General features: G+C 41.1%; 1 protein-coding gene across 1 annotated transcript in view; it reads right to left on the bottom strand.

Moving 5' to 3' along the window:
* SDK2 (sidekick cell adhesion molecule 2) overlaps nt 1–13,658 on the bottom strand; it is a gene marked incomplete at both ends in the record, with an annotated part of 427,058 nt that overhangs the window by 98,785 nt on the left and 314,615 nt on the right. The window contains one exon of the mRNA XM_083351383.1: nt 6,098–6,245. Within this exon, the coding sequence (XP_083207509.1) occupies nt 6,098–6,245 (148 nt within the window). The remainder of the gene's footprint in view (nt 1–6,097; nt 6,246–13,658) is intronic.

The raw sequence follows: 13,658 nt of genomic DNA, 5'->3' as shown, positions 1-13,658 counted from the left end.
AGTTATCAATAATGTAGCAATATTCATTAATATTAATAATCCAGTAACATTCCAATTTAAAATAATTTTTATTATGGTTTGTTGCAGTCAGCCAGATGTTTAGATTGTATTTGGCAGTTTCATCCATTATTCAGTCCTTCCCAAGGACCTGAGATAGGCAGATGTTATTTTCTGACGATGTCACATCATCATAGGAAGTAAGCTGTTCTAAGTAAGGCTGCCTTTTGCAATTGACTGATGGTGATTTTGTCAATGCCGATGCTGTTCAGATAGCGCTCCAGATATTTTGGGATAGCACCCAAGGTGCGTATCACTATTGGTACCATCTTTGCTTTCTTTTGCCACAGATGTTCTACACCTTTTTTGCAGATCGTTATATTATGTTATTTTCTCCAGTTCTTTCTCTTCTGTTCAGCTGTCTCCAAGTACTGCCTGGACATTTTTGTCTTTTGTTTTATCAACAATTGTTAAATCTAGGATGTTATTTGGTAGTTGTTTGCCTGTTTGAATTCTAAAGTCCCAGAGCACTTTACTGTAACTTCTTCATTTTCTATTTTTTTGTCTACTTTACGGTCATCCCATAAAGTAGGGCATTTCTTGCAAATATTCCAATGCATCATTGTTCCTACTTTGTCATCTTCTTGCAGCAGCTAACTTGTTGTTTCACTGTTTCTTCAGCTTCTTTGCAGAGGCGGCATTTGCTGTCTGTTGCTGTCTTCCCAATTCTGGCATTGTATGAATTTGTTCTTAAGGCTTGGACTTGTGAAAGCAGAATTAGCCCCTCCATCTCCTTCCTTAATTTTTCTGTTCTTAGTTATTGTGAAATCTTGTTATTTGCTTTTCCTGCTATTACTACTGTTTATTATCATTAACCCTAGAATGATAGTGTATTATTTAAACACAAAGTTACAAGCAGTAAGAAAAGAAGGAAATTATGAGCAAGCAATAAATTATTTGCAGTGAACATACTATGCCACAGTTAAATACTTTAGTAAGTAATATGAACATAGCTTTGATGGTCTATTATTACAAATGAACGGGTATTTACACTTACACCTGAGGATCTCATGGCAGCCCTATAGAACACAATTAATGTTGCTGGTTTCTGAGCAAGATCTGTTTAATTTGTACATATTTTCATTTTGTACTTTATATTTTAAATTTTATCTCCTATAGTAAGCCTTATTTTAATTGCGATGCTCCTGACACTAAACAAACAAACCATGAATGAATGCCAGAGAATTAAATCAGTTGTAATGATGTGACTCTATCATGTGAATCTATTGTTTAATCTATTGTTTCCAAGTAGAGTCCTTTAACTACCTTATAAATGATAATAGCAAAAAAATCAAGGAAACGACAAATGCAACAAAACTGCATAAAAAATTAATCACAGCAAGCAAAATAATTATGTGTGCTAATGCAACAATAACTTCAAAATAGATTTAAGGAAGTACTTGTTTGAATCTCCCTTTCATCATGAAATCCAAAATCTGGATGTTGCTAATTGTGGGGAAAGCAGGGGATCACAACACTAAAGCTAATTTATTTTTTTACAGAAATGTATTTATTTATTTGTATTCATGAGGCTTTCCAACTCTAACAAACAGTAATAAAATACAAAATGAAAAACCTCAAAATGTTTGGAAGAGAACAACCAACCTGAATTTTAAAATACCCAGGGCCCATCACTCTCTCTAATCTAAGGCTGTGGGAAAAGCCATGTTTTCAAGGATTTTTCTTTTTTTAAATGCAGTGTGGGTGGGAGTCAGATGAATCCCAGTGGGGAAATATTAAGGTAGTTCAGCTTATTAAGAACTCTGCTGGTGCATTGTTTTGAAACTATATGGAACTAAATATGCTGAGCTTTGTGTGCACATAAAAAGAAGCTGGGGAATATAGGGTGTGGTGGCTTATCTGTCTATATACTGTGTATTACTCTCAAGTAATTGAGAGTTCTCTATGAACCAAGTAATGTATGCAAAGTTCTAAATTCACTAGATGCAAATTGCTTATTCAGAGACAGTCAGTTGGCACTGAGAAGGTCTGATAACATATTTCTTGTTTCTACTTCTTGCTAGGAAGTAGTTTTGGGTGGGAAACAATACATTACACTCTTCCAAAACTGTGATAATCACAATCTTAAGTGTTCACATATTTAGAACTATCCAATATCGCATGACTGAATTGCCTCTTGGAGTTCTCACACTACTGGAGAAATATGTCATTAATTGTAAGTTATTCTATATTCTTCATTTCTTCAATGTTTTAAAACCACAACCTACCCCAATAGTAATAAAAATACTATTTCCACTATGTGGGGAAACTCAGGATCATTCTCCCATTACACATGTCCCAGAGATAGAGCTAAGATGTATTTGCCTGACTAGTAGACATTACAAAGAAATATTTTTACATATATTTGTAATTGGAGCTTTCACTTTAGCTCCTGAATCATACAGTAGTTGGATAGATAACACAAAACAGGATATCAAGGTAGGTGAAGATGCAGTCAAAGTGTTAATTGCAGACCTGCTATTTTGGTGAATGATTGCACAACCACAAAGAAACAAGCATATTTCTATCAGCAACATTCTAAAAATGAATCAGCTTTTATTGTGTTTGGGAGACACAGCTTATAAACAAATTAGTCCAGAATTACAACAGCAATCTTACTGATGTTTTGCCTTGAGAATGCCTTAATGAGGCATTCTCTTGTTCAAACACAGCTTATGGAGGCAAAAAGGAGGTAAATTGGTACAGTTCTTTTGTACATTCCATTCACACCAGTTGTTCTGTGCCAGGCAACACAACAGACCTTTCACTGCAATGAAGTACTCGCTGCTCTAATGATCATTCTAAGAAACTCCTTGGAGAAAGGAACCTACTGCAAATATGTACACCTATACATTCCTATGAGTAGCCTATGTGAGAGAACTGAGCAATTTCACTACTTATTATGGTTTACCTTTGACTGCTAAACTGCATTTGTGGCCAATGGATGAATATATGTATGAAGAACAGCTGCAGAAATTGGATTTATGCTAGTCTAGAGAAAAGTAGGACTAGGGGTGACATGACAGTAGTATTCCAGTATTTGAGGGCCTGCCACAAAGAAGAGGGGGTCAGCTTATTTTACAAAGCACCATAAGGCAAGACAAGAAACAATGGGTGGAAACTAATCAAGGAGAGAAGCAACCTGGAATTAAGGAGAAACTTCCTAACAGTGAGGACAATTAACCAGTGGAACAGCTTGCCTTCAAAAGCTGTAGGTGCTTCATCACTCATCACTGAAGGTTTTCAAGAAGAAACTGAACAATCACTTGTCTGAAATTATATAGGGTCTCCTGCTTGAGCACGGAGTTGGGCTAGAAGACCTCCAAGGTCCCTTCCAGCTCTATTCTGATTGATTGATTGATTGATTGATTGATTAAAATGTGTGAAGGATTCCATGGAACAAGTACGGAGAGATGCTGCTCATAAAAACACAGCTCTATTAGCTATCGGGAGCAAGAAGCATAATTCTTCACATATTGTGGAACAAATACAGTAAATGAATACACCATTTTCTCAATGTCATACTTTCCTTATATATGAATTAGTACTAATAGTCTCCATACCCCTTTCCTTCATACCCTTTATGTGAATAATGTCTGTGAGCATATCAAAAAAGAGGTAGCTGTTAGGTAAACTTCCACTCTTAAAAATTATTCTTGGTGTGTTAGGGTATTGCTGCACCTTACTATGAATGTCTCTCTCTGGGCTGAGAGTCTTGGCAATTTTTCCGCTTTCCTGAATCGAATATTACAGCTCATAAGAATGAACAGATCCCCCTCCTTACAGCTCTCTACTTCCTCCCTCTCTTGCTTAAATTCATTTTCTCCATGATAAACAAAGCCATTAGTTTATCAAGTCTATCTCCAGATTTTAATGTGATGAGTCTAGGACATCTGTTAAACATCTTTAATGTTAGTTTCACAAGAACACATTCAGCTGCATTCCCTGGCATTTTCTCCATTAAAACTAGATGTGGCAAGGATTCTTTCAGATAAACAGGGCAGCTAATGTGTCTGCCTAGTGACTTTCCATTGGGGATGAAGGTTACTTTTTTTATGGGCATGTTCTGAGTCTCGTTTATAAATGTATCCCATGACTGGAGGACTTCATCTTGGCCTACAATAGTCTGACTGCTGCACATGTTGCCAGATTGTATTTTTTTCTTTAATTAGTTTATTGGCCAAATAGTATTTCTAACTATAATCGGACTGCTTACACATACCCTCATGTTTCATCTATCACAATTTCAGCATGTTTTAGACCCCCTGTTGATGCTTCTGGATCTGAGAGTATTAAATCCCTTCATTAACCATCAGGGTTCTAAACACAGCAGCTGGGTAAAGCAACTAATGAGGAGAAGGTGAGAAAGACGCACTTCGGTGCTTGCCAAGAGAGCAAGGACACTGAGCTGGAAACAATGAGTTTAAAATGCAACATATGAGTAAGTTATTATATGTACTGTATAGTATTTGTTGATTTTGCCCACATTCACTACTTTGTTTCATTATTTATTGGCTTTGGGGAATGGGGGTAGAGTTGGTTCACATGCTAATGGTGAAGCAAACTGCTTCTATTACCAATATGAATAGTACAACTGAGCCCCAAATTTATGTGGTTAAGTGAGTTTTGCCCCATTTTATGACCTTTCTTGCCACAATTGTTAAGCGAATCACTGCAGTTGTTAAGTTAGCAACATGGTTGCTTCCCCATTGACTTTGCTTATCAGAAGGTCCCAAAGGGGATCACATGACCCCGGGACACTGCAACCATCATAAATATGAGTCATTTGCAGTAGAAGTTAGCTATTTAACTCTTGGGTGTATGTTGGATGATACAATCTTTGGTGTAATAAAAAGGGAATTTGGGGTTCTGAATACTATTTGGGATGTCAAAGGTTAAACTTGGATACTACAATTAACAGGATATAAATAAACTTCATTGAAATTGGTTTGACAAAATCTTTAATTGACCATGCTATCCTTATAAATCTGTTATTTTAAATATGTTGTATTGAACGTTGAGGGAAATAGAGAAGGATGCTATGATAATGTAACCCGAACTATGTATTGAAAACTCTGTTATTCAATTGATGACTACCTAGGTACCATGATGCTTTCTAGATATATAGGTTGTAAATTGAAAAACTAATAAAAATGTTTTTTTAAAAAATAAATATGAGTCATTTGCCAAGCATCTAAATTTTGATCATGTGACCACAGGGGTGATTCAATGGTTGTAAGTGTGAAAAACAGTCATAAGTTACTTTTTTCACTGACGTTATAACTTGGAACAGTCACTAAATGAACTGTTGTAAGTCGAGGACTACCTGTAGTCAGTTTCCAGGTTAAAGTTCAGCTCATTGGGGCATGAATGTAGGAATCATCACTGGTCACCATCTGGAACATTAGGGCATGGTATATTTAAAGAAAGTAGAAAGCTATGGCTATTTTCAGCCAAGTCACTCAAATGGAACTGGGGTGCAAATAGTGCTTTGGTGGTACATCAGAGGCAGAGTGGAAAACAACTCCTGAAGCAGGCGGGTAATTAGCAAGGGATGAAAGGCAAGCTTCTCTCTGAGGAGCCATTGTATTCAATATTCCCAGGTGGAAAGGGAAGTGAGAGCAGGTATAAGGAGTTCTGAAAGTCCCCAAAGGTAGCATTATATCAGGGCCACTTCTCCTATCTTTCAGGTGCAAAGGTCTCCATGTTCTCTAGGGCTGGGGTCCCCAACCCCAGGTCCATGGCCAAAACCGGGCCATGGCATAGCTTGAAATGGGTCCATGCAAACGAGCGAAGCCCCATCCGTGGGATGCAGGCAGCACACAAAACCACAGCCCCTCTGGTCTGCAGAAAAACCTCTCTCCACGGAACTGGTCCCTGGTGTCCAAAAGGTTGGGGGCCCACTGCTCTGGGGCTCTCACCAAGATTGGCTAGCTACCTTATAAGATCCTACTCCAAAGAAAAGTGAGCGGCATCCAGTTTTATGAAATATCTTTTACCTCAGTATTTTTCACAGAATGGTTTTGTTTTTTTTACTCACATGCGACTGCTGGGAGGGATTTTGCGCCCATCGCGGAACCACGTGACCTGTGGACGAGGGAAACTGGCAATGCGGGGAGCACGGATGACGGCAGCTTCACCATGTGATACGCTCTGCTGCTTCTCTTTCTCTTCAAAGCTTCCCATGTCTGAGCCGGATGCGGGTTAAGAGAGTGGAGAGAGAAACAGCAGTAAATAAATATGAACTACCAAGATACAATATAGTCAGGTCTATCGCCCTAACGTATGTATGCATGTGGGTACCGTCATACTATCCACCTTTGCAAGCAAACTAAGATGAAGTGGAAAATAATAGTGTTGTAATGTTGTAATAATAATATTAATGTTGTAAGCTGCCTAGAGTCTTCTTATGCCAAAATGTGCAGCAAACAAATTTAATAAATAAACAAACAATGAATGAATGAATAAATAAATAAGAAATGGCATTTGCCAGTTTAAGAACACTTTAGATTCTACCTGTTCTACCTTTCGACCATTTTGAGCATGCAAGCATTCTTGGTGGCTCAGTGGTTAGAATGCAGCATTGCAGGCTAACTCTGCCCATAGCCAGGAGTTCAACCCTGACAAGCTCAAGTTTGACTCAGCCTTCCATCCTTCCAAAGTCAGTAAAATGAGGACCCAGACTATTGGGGGCAGTATACCAACATTGTAAACTGCCCAGAGAGTGCCGTAAAGTACTATGGGGCAGTATTTAAGGGCTATTACTATTGCTATTCATGTATGCATTCAGTCAACCATGTCCAGTTATGAGATTAGGATAGGACAGGATAAGAATGTAGGAGCCACAAGGCAAGGTAAGAATAGGCAATGATTCACTGTGGCGAAGACCCAAATCATGCACAAATTATATATTTATATATATTTATTAAATTTTTATACCGCCCTTCTCCCGAAGGACTCAGGGCGGTGTACAGGGCAATAAATATTAAAAAACAAAGTACAAAAGTTAAAAAACAATTAAATAATTGTGCCCGATATATACAATAATTAAAACCATGTTAAAAACCCAACCCCAAACCCATCAAACCAGGCTGGATTGCTCAAATAAGTAAGTTTTTAGATCCCGCCGGAAGAAGCGAAGGTGGGGGGCCATCCGGAGCTCAACCGGTAAGCGGTTCCACAGGTCTGGCGCGCCCACAGAGAACGCCCTCCCCCTGGGGGCCACCAGTCAACATTCTCTGATTGGAGGCACCCTGAGGAGGCCCTCTCTGTGGGAGCGCACTGGATGGAGGGAAGTTGAGGCCGGCCGCAGGTGCTGCCGTAGGTAATCCGGACCCATGCCATGTAGGGCTTTATATGTCATCACCAGCACCTTGAATCTCACCCGGAAGGCAACCGGCAGCCAATGTTATGTTAAGCAATTCTGAATGCAGCTGATCATCACTATCTGTTTATTCATAAATGTTGTTGTTGTTGTTGTTGCTGTTGTTCTCTGCCTGAAACCATGGAAGAGAAGAGCTCATCCATGCATCCTGATAGGTCACAACTATATTAAGTTACTCAATGAAGTTTACATCTCACCACCTGTCACACTTTGGACATGATTTTTATCATGATTATTGTCAGTGAACTAGGGCCACTGAGGAGATGCAGTCATGTTGCTGGAATAATTATACCCAACATTTGCAGCCTTTGGACTGGGGTGGTGGTGGTGGCTTGTTTATTTTACATAAAATAGATGTGAAACTCTATTTAAAAGCTTAATTAAACTGTGTTTGAATTGTTTAAAAAAGAGCAAAGCATTGGGAGGCAATACAGTGTTTCTCATAGGGCTGCATGCAGCTTCTGGGCTGCCAATTACCCACCCAATTCCAGGCAAGAACACACCAGAATCTGCCCTTTGTATATTCTTTTAGGAAAGGGACAAAAGTGGCTAAAAAAACCTGAAGTTCCAATTTTTCACAGCTAACAAACCCCCCCAAAACCCAGGTCATTTCTACCCTTGGAACCCTGATAGATTGCTCAGCCTTTTCTTTACACAAAGCAAGTGGCTTTGTATAGTATTTTGATTGCGGCAATGGATTGTTAAGTGCCAAAATGCCCATGTCATGTATAAGGTATGAAAGGGTATCCATATAAATGACAGTTTTCTCTTTGCAAAATATACAGGAGTAATATGGCAGGACCATTCTTAGTCACTGCATGTGTGTTTTTTGAAAGGTGGCAATTTATATATGTGAATGAGCACCCTTCACAACTGACACAATAAAACATGCCTTCTATAGCTTCTTGGGAAAAAAAATTGTATCGCAAGAAGTGGCCAAAAGCGGCAGTGGGGGAGCAAACCTCTTTAAAACGCAGTTATTAAGGTGCCTCTCCAGATTCTTTAGAGCAAAAGCCACACAAATGAATGTTTCACATGTTTTACACTGGCACTGACCTGTGGTTAACAAACTCTCTTTCACACACAGACCCAGCAAACAAAGCTTTGTTCTTCCACATTCAGAGCGTTCTCCTCTACTGCTGGTAGACATTTGCTGTGAATCGTACCTCTTGTATGCCCATTCTCGCTGACCCCTAAAAATGGCCAAATCGCTTTCAGACATGGGTATCTACAGCGTGGAGCCTTTCTTCTCCTCGCACAATGTAAACCGCAACCTTGTCGCTGAAGGGATGGAGGTCAGGGCCTCCTCATGGCGCAGCTGTTTGTGGGTAGGAAATTTATAGTACTTTTAATAATAATAGTACTAATGACAAAATGGGAGGTGGGGGGTGGGGGAGGGATTTTATTGACTTGATTTAATTGCTGTAATTAAAAACGTGTAAAGAATCTCTTTTTAACGACTTGGCTATTAGCAGCATCCACAGCTGCCTGATTAATTTCCTATTAGCTGCCTGATTTGCCATCAACCTTTGGAGAAGGGGGTGCTTTGGGGAGGGGAAAACGGCAAAATGGCAAAGCGGAACAACGGAACGGGATTTTAAGGCAGGCCCTGTAAGAGCTGGGTTTAGACCAGGCTAAGGGTGAATGTGAAAGCAACCCCTCAGCCCCAGGTCCTTGCTTGGCTGAGGCCCCAGGGACACTAGTTTCTTAAGGCTCTTTTTAATGTTTGCAACACTTTTTCCCAGTTTGTGGAAACTGATTTATGAACTTGAGGTTAGGAGATGCTCACAGAGCTGCTTTTTCCCAATCTTTTGACAGCAATTATTTCCTTTTCCCAATTGCGGGAGAGGGAAAAGTAGGTTCTCCCTGACAGAAAGGCAAAGAGTCCTGAAAATTGGCACACTAAATCTTGAGTCTCTGCAGCACGTTTCCAAACTAAAAGCCACAAGTTGCCCTTCCCACCCACCCCCAGCCAACACTTTCCACCAGTTCTCTTTATTTTAATTTTCTTTTGTGGGAGAGATCATTGGCCCATAGATCTTCATTTGAAGAATGCTGATGAAGCACCAAGTCCACTTAGGGTGATTCCCAATTTGGGACTACATCTAGTAAGAAACATCAGAGGGAAGTTAAGGAGATATCTCTGGAGATATCAGCTTCAGGCTTCACACACATTCAACTTCATTATGAAGCTTGAAGCTGTGGCAGAACATCCCTTAAAAAACAAAACCACATGCACCAGAGAGACAGCAGCCTTTTCTTCAATCAACTTCTTATAACTGCAAGTAACTAAGTACACAATGGAGAATAAATGCCACAATAAGGAAATTGATTCTGCCATTCCATATCTGTAGCATAACAGTGCAGCAGCAACTCACTATGATAGGGGAATACATTGTCGGAAGATGGCAGGCTTTGGTTCTTTATCTTCTTAATATTGAAGTGTATCAATGAATGTTAATTCCTCATACATTAGTTCTGCCTTTTTTTTCTGATTCAGAATCCTCCTGATACCTTACTGGAACTCTGACTCAGGATTTAACAACACAAACTCTTGCAGATACAGGCCAAAAAACCGACAGAGGGATAACCAGGACAGAAAAAAGAGGAGGAAACAAGATAGGTAACATTACTGTGACGTCACTGCCATAGCAAGAATGGAATTCTTAGCAGTATTTTCATCAGTTGGGAAGCTCTCCTGCATCTGATCTTTCACTAATGCCTAGTCCTCCTCAGGAGAGATTATTTTGCTAGACTTAGTTGTATGACATCCCTCTTTGCACAGGGGCACAGGTGGGCTCTATTTTATAAGAACATAGAAAACCTCAGAGGTCCGCAAACAACCAAGCCTGACGCTTGAATTAAAATGCCCATTCTGCTTTCATTGTTGTTTTCTTGAATTTTCTTCTTCTGCCTCAGCAAGTCTTCATCTCTGAGCTTCTAAGGCCTCAAAACGTGTTGATTTGACAGATACTGCCAGTCCAAGCCTTTTGCTTTTAAAAGGCGGCTTCTCATACCGGTGTTTCCCCGAAAATAAGACCTGGTCTTTTGTTTTTTGCCTCCAAAAGAGGCACCAGTTCTTATTTTGGGGTGGGTGGGTGTCTTTTCCACTTACCTTATCATGGCGGCATGACAGCCCTGCCCAGCCCACCCACTTCTTCTGTGGCCGAAGGAGCAGCTTCATTCTGCAGCTGAGAATAGAGCTCCAGCCTGCATTTTGCCATCAGAGGCCTTTCCACAAGACCTCTGCAGCCGAGAAACGAGCTATGGATTGAATCCATAACTCGGTTCTCGGCTGCAAAGGCCTTCCGGAAAGGCCTCTCACAGCAAAAAGCTGGCCAGGGGACACTGAAGAAGTAGGCTGGTGAGGAGAGGCAGGTGTTGATTCATGGGGAGGCCTGGTAAGTGGGTGTGGGATGCATGGGGCAGCTCCAACCCCCCCCCCCAGCTTGATTTTATTTTTTGGGTAGGGCTTATATTACGCCCACCCTCAAAAATCAAATTAGGGTTTATTTTCAGGGTAGGTCTTACTTTCGGGGAAACAGAGTGTTATGTATTGGGCTCAGTTGTAAAACCACGTGGTTAGCTGGAGCAGCTAACGGCTCTCCAGCAGCTCAGACTCCCCATCTCCAGAGCTGCTATTGGCTGCCTCTAGGCGGCAATGGGTTGCTTCAAACCTATTGGCTGCCGCCTAGGGGCCAGGCTATAAATTGCTGCAAGCTGCAGCCCAATTCTCAGTTCAGATCCTGCAAGCAATAAACCATGAGCTTTGCTGAACTCACTTGCCTCATCTCCTTTCCTGCGCGAAGAACTCACTACACAACACAAAGAATAGCCTGATGCCATGCTTGAATGTGTACCTAAGACCAGATAAGCTACCTTACTGTCTCAAGAAAAAGAAAACCATAAATAAAGCTGTATTTTTTTTGTATATTTTTGACTCAGTCTTGACTCCTGATGTATTGGATGGACAGGTCTCTCCGGTTTTCTTGGCCACATTTTTGAAAGGGCTAAATAAAGTGAGTGGCCCCACGTTATCCAGATGGTGTTGTGTCTAAGGTAGGATTAGAACTTAGAGTCTCCCAGTTTCTAGAGTGATGCCTTTACCACCACACCAGCTAGGCTTTCCATAACAAATCTGACAAGCTAAAAGTTGCTGTCCTTTTAGAATAAAAGGAAAAATCAACAAAATCAACTCCCTAAGACAGACATGTCAAACACAAGGCCCGGGGGCCGGATGAGGCCCGCAAAGTGGTTTCATGTGGCCCGTGAAGCCATCCTGGAAACAGTGAGGGAACGGCCCCCACTGCCTTGGCCCTGGCCCAGAGACCCTCCTTCTGCCAGAGACCCTCAGATCTGTCCCACTCCTGCCCAGGCCCCCATAGGCACCCTTGATGCGAACGATGTAGAGCTGGCCATGCCCACCCAGTAGGCCATACGCACTCTAGCCACGCCCATCCAGTAGGCCACGCCCACCCTGGCCATACCCACTCGGCCCCCTGAGGGCAACCGCAATGCTGATGCAGCCCTCAATGAAATTGAGTTTGACACGCGTGCCCTAAGATGTTTCCTTTGCTCCGCTTAATATTAGGACTAGTTTTAACCCTTTGAAAACTTAAGATTATTAAGTTATGAAAGTAAATAAATGTAGAACTACCCCCCCATACATCCCTCCATCCCCCAAGTTATTTATGAACAGTGGTTCCATTGTGCTGAGAAGAACTAGGGTGGGAGTTCCCCCCCCTTTCCTCTCCACAACTGAATGCTGAATTACATCTGCTTCTTGAATGTTACATTGCACCTGCTTCTTCTAAGGAGAAATTTCCTGACCATGAAAACTTGCCTTCAGAAGCTGTGGGTGCTCGATCACAGGACGTTTATAAGAAGAGATTGTACAACCACTTGTCTGAAATGGTACAGGGTCTCCAGCAGGGGGTTGGACTAAAAGACCTCTAAGGTCCCTTCCAATTCTGTCAAGTCTGTTATTCCTAGTTCAAGGATTGTGATCCTTTGTATACTGGACTCCAACTCCAGTCAGCCTTCATCATTAGCTGTAGTAGTGGGGGAGCTGAGAGCTGTAATTCAGCAATATGCAGATGCCTTATAGGTTACCCACACAAGTCATATCTAAGATTTCTGGTGTAGCTAAATTAAACCAGCCCTTTCCAAACTGTCGCTCAGTAGATATGTTGCAATTCAATTCCTCATATTTTGCTTGAGATTTTTGGAAACTTGCAGGAGGCTGCTAGAAATCCTGAACCTGCAATCCCAGAAGAGTGCTTTTTAGGATGTAAGACAGTAAGTTGGCTTTGTTTGTGTTGCAGAGCTAACATATCTAGATACTCAGGTTATGGGTAGTCCTTAACTTACAATCATTTAGTGACTGTTCAAAGTTACCAAGACATTCAAAAAAAAAGTAACTTATGACTGTTTTTCACACTTACGACTGTTGTAGCATCCCCGTGGTCACATAAAATTCAGGTGTTTGGCAACTGATTCATATTTATGATGGTTGCCATGTCCCGGGATCATATGATCCCCTTTTGTGACTGTCTGACAAGCAAAATGAATGTGGAACCCAGATTCACTTAACAACCGTGTTACTAACTTAACAACTGCAGTGATTCACTTAACTGTGGCAAGAAAGGTAGTAAAATGGGGCAAAACTCACTTAACAAATGTCTTGCTTAGCAACAGGAATTTTGGGCTCAATTGTGGTCGTAAATCGAGGACTACCTATATCTGAAGGCTGTGTTAAGACTTATAAATATTCCTGTATTCCAAAGTGTGGTCCTCCAAGTTACTTCTTATCCCAGATAAAATCCCTCCCCTCTTACTTTCCAGAGACTATACTCTGCAGTGGCAAGGTGTAAGATTCCCCAGTTAATTGCCACAGATGCCAGCGACCTAATCCAGATTCTGCTGCCGGCTGAAGCTTGGTCATTAATGTTTCAGCCTTCTTCCCTGCATGTTGGAGAGACTAGATCTGATTTATACGGGCAGCTTATCCCTGCGACAGGCAATGGTGTTGTAATTGTTATAAATGCTGTTTGTTTTCCCTGCCTTCCAGAAAGCGTTGTGGTGGAGAAAGGCTTGCTTTTGTTAAAAACTATCTGAAGGATTTAACATTTCAACAAAAGAGCTTCTCAAACTGGATTTCCACAAACTTTTAATGAAATGTGTTGTAACAGCGTTTCTCAACCTGGGCAACTTGACG

The sequence above is a fragment of the Vipera ursinii genome (assembly GCF_947247035.1).
Source record: "Vipera ursinii genome assembly, chromosome: 2".
Lineage (NCBI taxonomy): Eukaryota > Metazoa > Chordata > Lepidosauria > Squamata > Viperidae > Vipera > Vipera ursinii.
The sequence above is the reverse complement of the archived record's forward strand: the minus strand, read 5'-3'. Positions and strand labels throughout refer to the sequence as shown.